Source organism: Ctenopharyngodon idella, chromosome 4, assembly GCF_019924925.1.
Source record: "Ctenopharyngodon idella isolate HZGC_01 chromosome 4, HZGC01, whole genome shotgun sequence".
NCBI lineage: Eukaryota > Metazoa > Chordata > Actinopteri > Cypriniformes > Xenocyprididae > Ctenopharyngodon > Ctenopharyngodon idella.
The window spans coordinates 9785082-9800792 of NC_067223.1; the positions used below are offsets into that span (position 1 = coordinate 9785082).

Consider the following 15711-nt stretch of genomic DNA (forward strand, 5'->3'; position numbering starts at 1 on the left):
AATGAAGACTGACTACTATGATGATGTCACCACCACTGAAGGACCAACAGGTCAGTGAGTTTGTTAACTGATCACAGAAATTCACTTAATTTAATTACCTATTTGGCTTGTGAATTAGTTTCTGTTCATTCTCTTTTCCTGTTAAATAATTTAGTAGAGCAACAAAACACACCAGAGAATTATGATGATGTAATCAATGCTGAACAGAGACATCATGCTACAGGTTTATTTCTTTTAATTATTTTTAATTATTTCGACAGGTTTTAACTGTGTGTGCGTATATATTTAATTATACATATGTACAGTTTCAAAATCCAAAATTTTGTCCATTAATGGATACATATAATTTTTCATTATTTTATTGTAGATGACTTAGCAGAAAACTATGATGATGTCGTCACCGTACGGCAGTTCTCCAATGATAAAAAAGGTGTGGGTTTCACTTTATACGCTTTTACTTTAGAACAGGTTTTTGTCTTATTTTTCATTAAATTATAGTAGCATATAAAGTATGAAGACTTTTTTTCATGTAATTAATACTAGACACATTTATATCAGAGGGCGATCAGGAGGAGTATGATGATGTGAAGAACGTCGGGGAATATATGAGTGACAAGTTTGGTATGTTATTGACACATTTTTTACAGAATAATTTTGGTTTAGCCTTTATAATAGCTTTATATTATTAATTTCAGTGGCGTGCAGTGGTGTTCTGAAATAAGGAGGCAAAATTTGTATTTATTTTTGAATCATTGTAAATTCATGTGCATTTCTCTTAACGTTGACACATCTTCCTTGTTAAATGAACATTACTTTACATTACATAAAAAAAGAAAAATAGAAACCAAATACAATTCTATTTTGTAATTTTACATTAACAATGTATTGTAATAAATGTTATATTTATCAAAACCAAGTCAATCTCATCAAGTTAGTGTTTTAAGCATTTCTACATTTATTCCAAAATAACTAAAGGCAATAATAATTTAAACAATATATTTTATTTGTGTATTGATGTTTTTCTTTTTAATAGTCAACTTAGGCTATTTTGGATCATCAGTCATGCTCCGTAAACACCGTCTGTCACAGACACGAATTGTATTTTTAATTTCACCAAGCTGATTGCACTAAAAACCCCTGAAGTCATCGTGTTTTCAGTCCATTTCAAGTTTGATTTTGACGTGACATAAAGCGGTGATATCTAACTGGGTGATCTGTATACTTACTTTTCAATTAGTCTTCCCATTGACGCCATCATTTGTTCATTCAAACTGACGCGCGGAACGTGCACGTAAACAAGAGGCGGGATTTATCACACAAACCAATCATATCCAACTATAACCAATTACATCCAATCATAGCATGATGGAGACATTGCCTCCTCTCACGTGACTTTCCCCCATTCATTCTCAATTACCCCCCACAAAACCCACCGCACGCCAGGGGTCTGATGGTTTTCTATGGTTTTCTATGAGAGCAAAGGGTGGCATGACTCCTGCTGTAACTTTACCTGCGGGGGTCGCTGTTGGGCAGTGTTCCTTAAGAAATACGAGTGACTTGCGCTCTTTTTAATGTCAGAATTTGTAATATTTGTGTTGTTTTATATGTAGTATGGATTATTTTCTCATCCTATTTTTTTTTTTTTTTTTTTTTTTTTGAGAAGGCACTGCCTCCCTTGCCTCCTCTGAGGAAACGCCCCTGATCAATTTATCTTGTTCTATCAGCTTCTGTTGTCACAATAGATAATTTAAATGGACGGAAAACATTGTGTTCATTATAATGTTCATTATAATACTCTTTAAAGCATGTTGATACATGAATTTGCTCTTGTTTTCTAATAACAGACTATGATGACGTGGAGGAAGCTCCAGGAACACATGGAAGGGCTGTATAACTCAAACCACACACACCGCCTCAAATCAAAGTGTTTAAGTGGTCTGAAAAGTGTTTAAGATCCTATACTGTATGTTTTACCTGCAGTCCAGCAATGTTTTATGTTGCACTTTGTATTGAAATCTTCTAATTCAGCTACAATTTCTGAAAAAAAAAAAAAAAAAAAAAATGCATTGCTTTAAAATGTTTGAATTGTTTTCCAGAGGTTTTTGCAGATCATGCTTTTTTTTTTTTTTTTTTTTTTTTTAGAAATTTTAGAGAACAAAAAAACAACAAATTAACAATTTAGTTCTTTACTTTTAAGCCACCCCAACCACAGTCTTTAATATTTCACACAGCACCTTCAACTTATAAAAAATCCTTTTAAATGTAGACCCACTGCTGGTGGACTTTTATATTTTGCTAAAAATTGTTGGAATTTACTTTGGGACATAAGTTTACAAACAGCAGCTGTGAGCAAATATCAGAAAAGCACGTTCACTTTATGTTCTGCAGAAGGAGTGACTGTCAGAAACACGTGACATGCACTGTGAGCTGAAACCTTCAGTGTTTATAACAGAGCTTTTTAAAATGGAGACCCTGTTTGTTTCATGTATTTGTTTTAGATTTGCTTCCAATTTAATTTTTGTTTTGAATTGATGTCCATGTTTTCTATTAAAGAGTTAAAATCAGACTGACAATGTGCATGGAAATGTCATTTGGGGGGGCTGAAACAATTTATTGCAACAAATTGTTTTTTTGGGTTTTTTTTTGCACACAAAAAACAAAAGTTCAATACATTTCTGCAAAACAATGTTTCGTTATTCACAGATTGTTCACAGATTGTCCTTTATGTCTCTCTTTCTTAGCATATTATTAACACCCAGTGCTGCTCAAGCCAGGGTCATTGTCAGTGTTTGTCATCTCTTCTCTGCAGGTGTCAGACTTTGTGTTTCCCACATTCACTCTCATGACAGCTGGTGACTTTGTCAGCACTTTAAAAGGGACCTGTTATGCAAAATTCCCTTGTTTGAACATAAATGTGTGTTGGCAGTGTGTGTGCACAACCATCCTTTAATGATAAAAATCCACCCACTCCTTTTTTTTGAATCCCCATAAATCATAAACAGTGTCTCAGAACAAGCTCTGCCCACGACTGTTGATGGACACTGCTGTATTAGAATAGACACCGCCTTGAGCGAGTTGTACACAGTCCACCATTGTCTTGACGTTGGAGCAGCTGACAAGAATGTCTCGTAAGCTATTGAGGTGATTTGTTTTTGGTGATTCAAAGCGCCAAAATCACATGATTTCAGAAAACGAGGCTTCGTTACGTCATAAGTGTTTTGAAACTTCAATAGTTCACGTGACTTTGGCAGTTTGATTCACGCTTCGAACCACTGATTCGAAACAAAAGATTTGTGTAGCTTCGAAGCTTCATGAAGCAGTGTTTTGAAATCGCCCATCACTAGATATTGTGGAATAAAGTCGCTATTTTGTTATTTTTGCCGCACAAAAAGTATTCTCGTCGCTTTATATTATTAAAGTTGAACCACTGTAGTCACATGAACTGTTTTAAATATGTTTTAGTAGCTTTCTGGGCATTGAAAAAGGGAGTGTCATTGCTGGCGATGCAGGCCTCACTGAGCCATCAGATTTTACCAAAAATATCTTAATTTGTGTTCCGAAGATGAACGACGGTCTTACGGATGTGGAACGACATGAGGGTGATAATAAAATGACATAATTTTCAGTTTTGGGTGAACTAACCGTTTAAGGCAGCTCTCCAATAGTTACATACGAATTGAGTGGTTTAGTCCACATTTTCTGAAGAGACACAATCACTTTATATGATGAACAGATTAAATTTAGGCTTATATTCACATATAAACAATGAACTCACACATCAGTTGTGGTAAGCGAAAGCTCATGCGTGTTTGCTTGACATATGCGAGAACCAATGAGGTTCATTCTCGTGTGTTATGCAGCACGTTTGAGCTTCCGGAAGAGGTTTGTTCTCACATGTCAAGCAGGTTCGGTTGAGCTTCTGTTTATGACCGCTGATCAATGTTTATATGTGAATAAAAGCCTAAATTAAACGGCCAATGTGTATGATTTTTGGATTAAAATATCCACAAACTACTAGAACAATGTTATATGAAGCAGACAAGGCTTAAGCTAGTCCTAGACTGAAATGCTGTTTGAGCTGTTTTAACTGAAAGCAACTTGTGCTGACATATCACACACCAGTGCAATAGATGTATAGATGCACACCAGTGATGTTTTTAGTGTATGTTTGTAGAATCTACTGAAATATCCTAATTGAACTAAGGCCTAATCCTGGTTTAGGCTAAGCCCTGTCTGTGAAACCAGGCCAATATATTTTTATTAGACAAGGGATTATGTTTGGATACATTTATAGACAGAAAACTAATCATTGTTACATAGCTCAACACGTTTAATCTTATTGTTTGAATCTCATTTTCTTGATTTTCTGCGAGTACCATGTTTTTATCATGCCTCAGAGATAACACTATTTTGTTAAGTGGCTAACATAGCACAATCAGATGCAGCTTTATTTTTAGTAACAGTAAATATAGCATTCTCTCTCCGTCATACAATATGTTTTAAAATTAATTGCATGCCAATTAACAACACAAGCCATCCAGCATTTATTAATATGATATTCTAATATTGAGCTTACTGCAGTGTGCAACAAGTGTCTCATAGCAGCCGCCGAGCAAACGCACAGAGTAACGTTATAACATAATTTTCAATGCATTCAAATGTATCTAATATGATAAACAGTACTGCGTTACCCCACATACGCTTGACAGGAAGAAGCGGAAGCAGCGACTGCGGCATAATAAAAGCTCCACTGCTCTCGAGCCATGTGTTGCACTCGTCTCTCATTAGCAATCGCTCTAGCGGCCTTGTTCAGCACCCACAGCCTGCTCTGCTTCTGTGACGTTAATAATCTCATCCATGAACATGATTTCCACCCGAGTCCCGTCCCGATTCTTTTCCACCGGCTGTGAAGTAAAGACGACATCTCCCATGATTCCGCTCAATCTTGGCGTCATAAAGCTATGCCTTTGTTTTGAATAGGCGACCTCTAGTGGCGAAAATTTACATTTTGTGCCCTTTAAATCTGTTCATCATATAAAGTGATCGAGTCTCTTCAGAAAATTTGGACTAAATCACTCAATTCATATGGATTAGTTTTACAATCTCTTTATGAACTTTTTGAAGCATCAAAGTGTCAGTTGCGTAACTGTCCATGGAGGAACAAAAGGCTCTCAGATTTCATCCAAAGGATCTTCATTTGTTTTCCGAAGATGAATGGGTGAGAGTGAGTAATTAATGACAGAATTTTCATTTTTGGGTGAACTAACCCTTCAAGTGAAAATTGCCCATTACTGCCACGTATTTTCAGTTGAATTAAGTCTTGTAATGTGGCCTTGTAATATTTTATTTATTTTTTTATTTTATTTTTATATGACCTGAAAGTCAGGTAGGAGGGACATTTTTTTATTTGCCATTTTATCAAAAAATCACTTAGAAAGCTCTCGTCCACACTGTAAAATACTCAAAGTATGAAGATGCAGTACAGGGTGCTTTGGCAGATATGTACTGTAGTACTGGCTCTCTCTGCTGGTCACAAGGTGAACAACATGCTTATGTTCACTAAACCTGAAACCACTTTTGTGGAATTGGGTCAAAGCAATTATTTGACACACATGAAAGGAAGGTTTCACAAAATTAATTTTGTGATGTTTTCCACCCCTCGGTGTAATTAGGGCTGATTTGTGCACTGTGCTCTTGCAAGCATTTATTTAGTTCATTTTTTAAATGCCATTTTACAATAGCATTCATTTTACAGAGTTGAGTTTATTGCATGTTAATATCATGCTAACATATGTATACACTAATAGACAGTGTTTAGGACATTTACAGTTAGTTATCAGTGCTTTTATCTCGTCTCTGCAGGTGTTGGGCTTTGATGCTGTAAATAAACTGGAGAGTTTCCTGTCTCCTGTAAGTCAAATATATGTGTGTGTGTGTCTGTGTGTGTCTTGATGGGTGGGGAGGAGGAGTTCATCAGTGCTGACAGTTTGATATATATGGAGAAAATCATAAAAGCCTCGTCTGATTTGTCACTGAAGTTGTTTGATGGTTTCCTCTGTTATGTCTAATAAGGTAACAGCGAGTGTGATTGGAGGGTGTTGGACCTCTTTCTCTCTCATTAAGGGGTGTGAGAGGATGCCTGTACTTCTGTATCATCAGTGCGGAGAAGCTTGAACTGGATGTTGAATTAATCAAGCAGAGAGAGATGGAGAGATGCCTGACACTCATTTTACTGACTACAGTTGTAAAACTCATCACAGCTGGTAAGTACACAAGAAACTAAAGAGACTGTTATTTTTAGAAATGAAGGGGTCAGACTGTTATTTATTCACTTAAAATTAAACTATACTGTAATGTGTGTGTGTTTTTCAATGCCCGTGTAAACGCATTGTTACAATATTTTATAATCATACAGGCATCTCGGTCCCTCAAGCTGGGTGGCAGTAAAATTGATAATATATTTGGAGTTCTGATTTGATAAACATTTATTTGTAAATATTAGTGACAGACATGTTAGCTTGAGTGAGTCCCATTAACATTTTTTTTTTTTTTCCCAAAAAGTAAAAATTAATCGCTCATTCACAATCCAGCAGCATAAATACTATATTATGTTATGTCACGATCACAAGAAAATGAAGTTGTGATCATGACAAACAAGACAGAAAAAAACCCTAAAACCCTTTTAGGGTTACCATGATAGCCTCTTAAACGACACCAAGAGCTCAGCTGCAGAAGAACTATAGAGGGAAAAGATAAATATAAAAGGAATACATTAGGTTTAATATAGTTTAAGCTCAATTGACATCATTTGTGGCATAATTTTGTTTACTACAAAAATAAATTTCAACTTGTCCCTCCTTTAAAAAAATAAAAAAAATAAAAAATAAAAAATCTGGGTTACAGTGAAACATTTACAGTTGAAGGGAATGGGGCCAGTCCATAATCTTAAAAATACTCGCTCTCTCGATAATATAGAAACAAAAAAACGTAAACAATATGTGTGTTAACTTGATTTTAGTGTGGAAAAAACTGCTTACTAACTTTTTCTGTGCAAAGTTATATCCAGTTTTATAACTTTGTTTCAATGACAATGTAATGGTATAAACCCTGTAATAATTTACAGCTTAAATAATACATACATTTTAGGACTCATGATTTAAGTGCTTTTATAAAATTATAAGCTTCACATTTCTGTCTTTAAACCCTCAATTTTTTAAGAAAAAAAAGAGGCAGTCAGCATGAATTTTTTTGTTGTTGTTGTTGTTGTTTGTTTAACATACCTATGATGTTGATTGAGCTCAACTTGTATTGAACTCTGAATATTCCTTTAAATATTCAGACGTATATGTCCCATTTTACCAGTTGTCCCACTTAGTAATGCTATGAATTAAACTCTCATCCCTTCATCTCTCTCATTGTTACTGCTTAATATTTAGACGGTGTGAATGTGAGGTTGGTTGGTGGTCACAGTCGCTGTGCTGGTAGAGTGGAGGTTCTTCATAGAGGTCAGTGGGGAACAGTGTGTGGTGATGACTGGGATTTGGCTGCTGCTGCAGTGGTGTGTAGAGAGCTGGACTGTGGAGAACCTGTAGATGCTCTGAGTGATGCTCATTTTGGACCAGGATCAGGACCAATCTGGATGAGTTATGTCATGTGTACTGGATCAGAGTCAACACTGAAGAACTGTGGGTCATCAGGATTGGGTATAAGCAACTGTAATCATACTAAAGATGCTGGAGTCATCTGCTCAGGTAAAGTATTTTACATATTCAAATTCATATCTTTATAAGATTTTTTGTGCTTCCATATTGGCTTCTAATTTTTAAAGAAGTTGATTTTAAAATGTTGACTTCAATAATAAATTTCATATTTATATTAGTTTTTTGTGTGTTTTTACATCATTTATTGATTAAAAGACTTACAATGAAATAGTTTTTATATACAAATCATTATCTTGAAGCCCCATAAGTCATGCTTTTGTTGATCTGTGTTGTTTTATTTAGAAGTCAGGCTGGTTGGAGGTTCTCGCTGCTCTGGGAGGTTAGAGATACTTGATGATCAGATGTGGGTTTCAGTGTGTGCTGCTGCCTTTGACCAGCAGGATGCAGAGGTTGTGTGTAGAGAGCTGGACTGTGGGGCTCCTGTACAGGTGCTGGGAGAAGATGCTTTTGGAAAAGGAGACGCTCAGATGTGGACACAAGAGATTCAGTGCAGAGGAAATGAGTCTCAGATTCACCTCTGTCCAACATCATCACTTGAAAACAACTGTTCACATGAACACAGCATTGGTTTGCTATGTAGTGGTAAGAGTTTAAAGTACAACAAAACACATTAATTTCATTTTATTATAACATTTTAAATTTACACTAGCTTTTTCTATTACATTCACAGACATAGTAAATGTGAGGTTGGTTGGTGGTCACAGTCGCTGTGCTGGTAGAGTGGAGGTTCTTCATAGAGGTCAGTGGGGAACAGTGTGTGATGTTGGCTGGGACTTGGCTGATGCTGCAGTGGTGTGTAGAGAGCTGGACTGTGGAGAACCTGTAGATGCTCTGAGTGATGTTCATTTTGGACCAGGATCAGAACTGTTTTGGATGAAAAATGCAATGTGTACTGGTTCAGAGTCTACACTTAAGAAATGTGGATTCTTAAAACCAACTGAAACTGATGTGTGTCTTGATAAGAGAGCTCAAGTCATTTGTTCAGGTAAGCTAAAGCTAAAAACCCTTTCTTAATGTACAAAACAATTACACCAAAAGCAGTCACAATTTAATTTTTCGTTACCATTTTCACCTTCTTTTTGGCCATAAAAACTGTTAAATTAGGCTGTAATAATCATGGACCTTGTTAAAAATAAACTTTAGAAGGTTGTTTCTGACTCTACATTTTAATGTAATTCCCTGAATGGATTCATTCATAGATATTGTTGTCATGAAAATGTGGGTAGATTTTAACAGAAACTATAACTATTTGCTTTTTTATATATATATGAGCCATTTTTGTAGCTTACTTTCAAGGCCTTTTGGGACTGGAAAAAGTTTTGTTGACATGTATAATATGTTTTCATAGTAAATATCTTTTATTTCAGAAGATAAAGGAAAATATGATTTATCATTATATGACTGATATATTGATTATATGAGTGACTCATTATTGAAGTTTAAACTTAAAATTTTGTTCTTTCCTGTGTTGTTCTTTCAGAAGTCAGGCTGGTTGGAGGTTCTCGCTGCTCTGGGAGGTTAGAGATACTTGATAATCAGACGTGGGTTTCAGTGTGTGCTGCTGCCTTTGACCAGCAGGATGCAGAGGTTGTGTGTAGAGAGCTGGACTGTGGGGCTCCTGTACAGGTGCTGGGAGAAGATGATTTTGGCAAAAGAGACACCCAGATGTGGACACAAGAGATTCAGTGTAGAGGAAATGAGTCTCAGATTCACCTCTGCCCAACATCACCATCTCATAAAAACACCTGTTCATATGAAAATGATGTTGGCTTGGTGTGTGCAGGTTTGAGCATTTTTTTTTTTTTTTTTTTTTTGAATAAACTGAAATCTACGGAGCCCCGGGCATGACATGCAGGAAAAAATAGTAGGCTAAATCGTGCGCACAATTTACTATTTCGTTCCCTCGATTTATAAATGATGCGCATTATTTATAAATCGAGGGAACGAAATAGTAAATCGTGCACACATTTTAGTAAATCGTGCGCACGATTTAATTTTTTTCTTGCATGTCATGTGCGGGGCTCCATAGAAATCAAATGTTAATGTTCCCAAAAGCTACACTAAATATTCATTAATTTCATTCTCTTTGTGTGATACTTGTTTCCCCTCATTCTTTCTCTTTATCCTTTATCCTTATCTTTATGTCTTTAATCCCTCTTCATTAATTTTATAGACATTATGAGAGTAAGGTTGGTTGGTGGTCACAGTCGCTGTGCTGGTAGAGTGGAGGTTCTTCATAGAGGTCAGTGGGGAACAGTGTGTGATTATTTCTGGGATATGGCTGATGCTGCAGTGGTGTGTAGAGAGCTGGACTGTGGAGAACCTGTAGATGCTGTGGGAGGTGCTCACTTTGGACGAGGATCAGGATCAATCTGGACAAATCGCAAGTTCTGTTCTGGATCAGAATCTACACTGAAGAACTGTGGAACAGTAAATTGGGGTTTATATACCTATGATCATACAAAAGATGCAGGAGTCATCTGCTCAGGTAATCTGCTCCAAGCCCTGTCCTTTATATCACTGATAAACCACCTGCTTCAAAGAGATAGTTCATCAAAAAATGAAAACTTAGGCATCATTTACTTTGTGTCTTTTTAAACCTACATGACATTGTTCTGTGGAGCACAAAATGTATTTATTTATTTCTTATTTTACTTTCATTATATTGAAAAGAGCACCAGGATATTCTGTAAAATTCCCCTTTTTATGTTCCATGAAAGAATGAAAGATGAGTTTGGACTGACATGAGATTAAGTAATTTGATGATTTTACTCCTTTCACATTAATAAATGGTGCTTTTTGGGAGACCAATAATGACAAAAAATTACACATAGATAGCAAACAGAACTGGAACATTTCTTACCTCTTGCTACTTCAGGCGTCAGGCTTATTGGAAACTCCAGCTGCTCTGGGAGAATTGAAGTTCTTGATAATCAGACCTGGAATTCAGTATGTGCTGCAGCCTTTGACCAGCAGGATGCAGAGGTTGTGTGTAGAGAGCTGGACTGTGGGGCTCCTGTACAGGTGCTGGGAGAAGATGCTTTTGGAAAAGGAGACGCTCAGATGTGGACACAAGAGATTCAGTGCAGAGGAAATGAGTCTCAGATTCAATTCTGTCCAACATCCTTACACACAAACAGCTGTTCACATGATAATTATTACCAGAGGCTGTTCTGTGCTGGTGAGTTAAAATAATATGATAGTAATATACCTTTTACTCATAGGATGCGTCTCAGTCAGCTCCCTAGTTCAGTAGTCAGAACACTGACCAGGAAGCCAGCCTTTTTAAGGGCTGTTTCAATCACAAAATCCTTTGAGTGCACTGGAATGTTCACTCCCTAGAAATCCCACAATGCACTCCAAAAACCAGATGCTCACTATGTTCCCTTAATGGAAATTCTTAAGTACAAAACAAATCACATGATCCAACACAATATTAACACAATATTATCATGACATGCGATAGAAGATTTGAAAAGTCAAACCATTATTTAATGAAATGTCAGCATAAACATCAGCAGATAGGTATTATAAAATTCAAATTTGGCTAAAATGTTGCATATATATAACAACCATCAAAGTGTATTTCATGACATACTTAAGACAGCATTAAAAAAAAGAAAGATATTGGTCCTGTGTGTTGTTAATAAACACCAGGGGTGACAACACAAACACCAAGTCATGTCACCAGAAATTGAGTGATCAGTGTCCGAAAGTGTAGTGAGCCAATGTGCTTTACCAGTGCCTAAATTTGTGTACACATTATACTGATACGTGAACTAGTATGGAGAAGCACGCATAGTCTCTATCTGTATTTTTCTGTCACTTAGATAAAAAGAATGTGAGGTTGGTTGGTGGTCACAGTCGCTGTGCTGGTAGAGTGGAGATTCTTCATAGAGGTCAGTGGGGAACTGTGTGTCATTATGGCTGGGACATGCCTGATGCTGCAGTGGTGTGTAGAGAGCTGGACTGTGGAGAACCTGTAGATGCTCTGGGTGATGCTCATTTTGGACCAGGATCAGGACCAATCTGGATGGGTGGTACATTTTGTGCTGGATCAGAGTCTACACTGAAGAACTGTGGGGCAGTGGGATGGAGCATACATGCGTGTACTCACAATTATGATGCCGGTGTCATCTGTTCGGGTGAGTAATTTAACTGATTGCCCAAGAATTTGTTTTGACATAAAGAATATTTTGTTTGCAAAACTGTAAATGTTTGTATGGTTATTGTATGTATATTGTAAATATCAAGCATTTGTTTTTGTCTACTGTGCTCTGTCATTCCTGTAATATGAACAGGTCATAAAGCTTCCAGACTCGTTAATGGATCTCACCTCTGCTCTGGGAGGTTAGAGATACTTGATGATCAGTCGTGGGTTTCAGTGTGTGCTGCTGCCTTTGACCAGCAGGATGCAGAGGTTGTGTGTAGAGAGCTGGACTGTGGGGCTCCTGTACAGGTGCTGGGAGAAGATGCTTTTGGCAAAGGAGACACTCAGATGTGGACACAAGAGATTCAGTGCAGAGGAGATGAGTCTCAGATTTCATTTTGCTCAATATCATCATCACACAAACACAGCTGCACCAGTGAAAATAATGTGGGACTTATCTGTTCTGGTACATTATACATTTTCAGTGTCTCTTCATTTGATACAGTATGTCTTCTCTGTCAGCTGCATACGTTATTTTAACTTCTTTATTCAGGTTACACAGAGGCCAAACTGATGAACGGTTCAGACTCTTGTTCTGGAAGAGTGGAGCTTCGGTTCATCAACGAGTGGGGCACAGTGTGTGATGCATGTTGGGATATGAAAGCTGCCAGTGTCCTCTGTAGACAGCTGAATTGTGGGATTGCTGTGTCTGTTGTGGGATCAGACTGGTTTGGAGAGGGAAGTGGTGAAATCTGGGCTGATGTGTTTGATTGTGAGGGGAATGAAACAAAATTCTCAGAATGTTCCATCTCTTCATGGAGTCGAGCTGAATGTTCTCATAGTCGTGATGTTGGAGTCATCTGCTCTGGTAAACTTATTTGACACTGAGAGCATTATGCTACTGGAAAAAACTCTCTTTAATATATAAACACTATATCACTATGATCTAACACAATACTTATTTTAGTAAAACATAAGATCTTCTCTTAAGGTTCCTCTTTTGCTGTACATGATGGTCTGGTGCGGTTGTCTGGAGAGAGACAGTGTGAGGGGGAGGTGGAAGTTTCCATCCATCAGGTCTGGAGGAGAGTTCTGCTGGACTCCTGGAGTCTCACTGAATCCTCTGTGGTCTGCAGACAGCTGGGCTGTGGCTCTGTGCTGAACTTCTCTGGCTCCTCTTCATCCAGTCCTGAACACAGTCATGAGTGTGTGACGGGCTTCCAGTGCTCTGGGAGTGAAGCTCATCTGGGGAACTGCAGCTCTCCACAAACTCTCAACTGCAGCTCCACACAACAGTTGTCAGTCACCTGCCTTGGTGAGAAGAGCAACATCTGGGCAGATTCTTCAGTTGTTAGTGATCAATAATGTGTTTTTCTCTCTCTGAATATCAGGTCGCGGGTCCATCAGGCTGGTGGGTTCTGGGGGAGACTGTGCAGGAAGACTGGAGGTTTTTCACAGCGGCTCATGGGGGACAGTGTGTGATGACTCCTGGGATATTAAAGATGCCCATGTGGTGTGCAGACAGCTGCAGTGTGGAGTGGCCCTCAGTAACCAGCAGGTACCAGTCTGGTTTGGTCCTGGTTCTGGACCCATATGGTTGGATGAGGTGGAGTGTGAAGGGAATGAGACGTCCCTGTGGAACTGCTCTTCTTCAGACTGGGGAAAACATGACTGTCAACACAAGGAGGATGTAGGAGTTGTGTGCTCAGGTAAATAGTAGGGTGTGACGAGATCTCTTGCTGCGAGATCTCACGAGATTAAAATTTGACAAGATTTCTTTGTGGTGAAAAGCTGTCTCGTGATATTGCCATGTCGGAGTATGAGGTTTAAATTAGGATAGAATATGACACCGCTACATTTACGTTACACCTCCACTGTCGTTTTGATTTTTATAGAAATAAAAACCATTGAATTCAGTTGGATAAAGGTCGTTTTAATCCCATTCAGCTCACTCAACACGAGCAGCAGAGTCGTACATAGTTCAGCAGGAACGTACTCGGTTACTAACGTAACCTCGTTCCCTTAGATACGGAACGAGTACCGCGTTGTTCATCTTATTATTCATAAGCAAAGACGCATATGGGGAAAACTAATTTTTTCTCAGATTCTGAAGCCTTTATACAATCACGCAGTGTTAACTGCATGGCCATTCGTTCATGGAGTCAAAGTAAACGAACCAATGACAGCGCAGAGTCGCTCGACCCCACCAAAAGGGGCGAGTATCGGGCTATATAAGCGGCCGTCTCAACATGGCAAATCGATTTAATTCGACTAAAGCGACCACATGAGGTGTCTCGCGAGTAGTGCGGCAAAGTACGCAGTGCTCGTTCCCTATCTAAGGGAACCAAGGTTACGTTAGTATCCGAGTACATTGCCTTGCGATACTACGCAAGTACTGCGTCGTTCGTCTTATTCATAAGACAAGATGCATATGGGGACAGTACAATCACGCCATGCTACGCAGGGGGATGACCGAGCATCAGGGCAGAGCACTTGAAAAAAGGGCTCGCGACAGATACCCATAAGGCAGGATGGCCCAGACAACAGGGACTGAAACACTGTAGTCATCCTCCCAAGCCCATAAACTAGGGCACCAGTGGGGCCTAGGGTGCATATAGAGGGCACAGAACATAGTTACACCCAGACGTGGTTGGGGTCGTAATGTAAAACCATAAGCTGGACACAGCAGGGAAGCTCATGCAGAAAGGACCTGCGTCTGAAGCGCAGGGACATCTAGATTATAAAACCTGACAAATGTGGAGGGTGAGGCCCAGCCGGCCGCCGCACAGATGTCAGTGATGGAAACGCCACAGGACCATGCCCATGAGGAGGCCATACCTCTCATGGAATGCACTCTTACACCCAAAGGGCATTGAAGGCCTAAGGAGGAGTATGCGAGTGCTATAGCGTCGACTATCCATCTGGAAAGCCTGGGCTTCGTGACCGGAAGACCGTTTGTGCGGCCACCAAAGCAGACAAAAAGCTGTTCCGCCTGACAAAAAGAGGAGTAACGTTCAATGTAAGTCCTCAGGGTCCTGACAGGACAAAGTAGGTTCAACTCCTGTTCATCCTGAGTAGGAGGAAGAGCAGAGAGAACGACCATCTGCACCCTAAAGGGGGTAAATAAGACTTTCGGGACATATCCATGGTTTCTTGGTCTTGGTTTCAGGATGACTTTGGAGTCGTTAGGCCCGAATTCAAGACACGAGGGGCTCACAGAGAGCACCTGTAAATCTCCCACACGCTTAACCGATGCTAAAGCTAGCAGTAGGGCAGTTTTCAGTGACAATGGCCGTAAGTCGGCAGTCTGGATTGGTTCAAAGGGAGGACCTTTAAGACTTCTAAGAACCACAGAAAGGTCCCAGGTAGGAACCGTGAGGGGACGAGGGGGATTCAACCTCCTGGATCCCTTCAGGAAGCGAACAACAAGGTTGTTTCTCCCTATCGACTGCCCTGCTATAGGAGCATGAGAGGCTGCTATAGCTGTGACATAGACCTTAAGGGTAGAGGAAGTACGGCCTCTATCCATTAAGTCTTGAAGGAAGGACAATATCTGGGATATGTCACAAGGCAATGGGTCGTCGCCCCGGGCTGTACACCAGGTGGCAAAGATGGCCCATTTAAGAGAGTAGAGACATCTTGTAGACAGAGCTCTAGCTTGTGAGATAGTGTTTAAGACATTCTCTGGGATGCTTGCAGGATCTCATTGAGAAACCACACATGAAGGTCCCACAGCTCGGGTCTGGGGTGCCATATCGTCCCTCTCGCTTGAGAGAGGAGGTCCCGTCTCAGAGGAATTGGCCATGGCTCCATGGGAGATAGCCAAGATAGCTCCGAGAA

General features: G+C 39.3%; 2 protein-coding genes across 2 annotated transcripts in view; both read left to right on the plus strand.

Moving 5' to 3' along the window:
• LOC127511429 (scavenger receptor cysteine-rich type 1 protein M130-like) overlaps positions 1 to 2566 on the plus strand; it is a 264217-nt gene extending 261651 nt beyond the window's left edge. Inside the window, exons 15-16 of the mRNA XM_051892237.1 lie at positions 559 to 621; positions 1845 to 2566. The gene's annotated coding sequence lies outside the window, so the exon portion shown is untranslated. The remainder of the gene's footprint in view (positions 1 to 558; positions 622 to 1844) is intronic.
• A 2989-nt stretch (positions 2567 to 5555) lies between these two features.
• The window catches only part of LOC127510393 (scavenger receptor cysteine-rich type 1 protein M130-like), a 149868-nt gene continuing 139712 nt past the window's right edge, over positions 5556 to 15711 (plus strand). Inside the window, exons 1-3 of the mRNA XM_051889884.1 lie at positions 5556 to 5910; positions 6073 to 6263; positions 7437 to 7751. Coding sequence (XP_051745844.1) covers positions 6206 to 6263; positions 7437 to 7751 — 373 coding nt within the window. The 5' untranslated portion in view covers positions 5556 to 5910; positions 6073 to 6205. The remainder of the gene's footprint in view (positions 5911 to 6072; positions 6264 to 7436; positions 7752 to 15711) is intronic.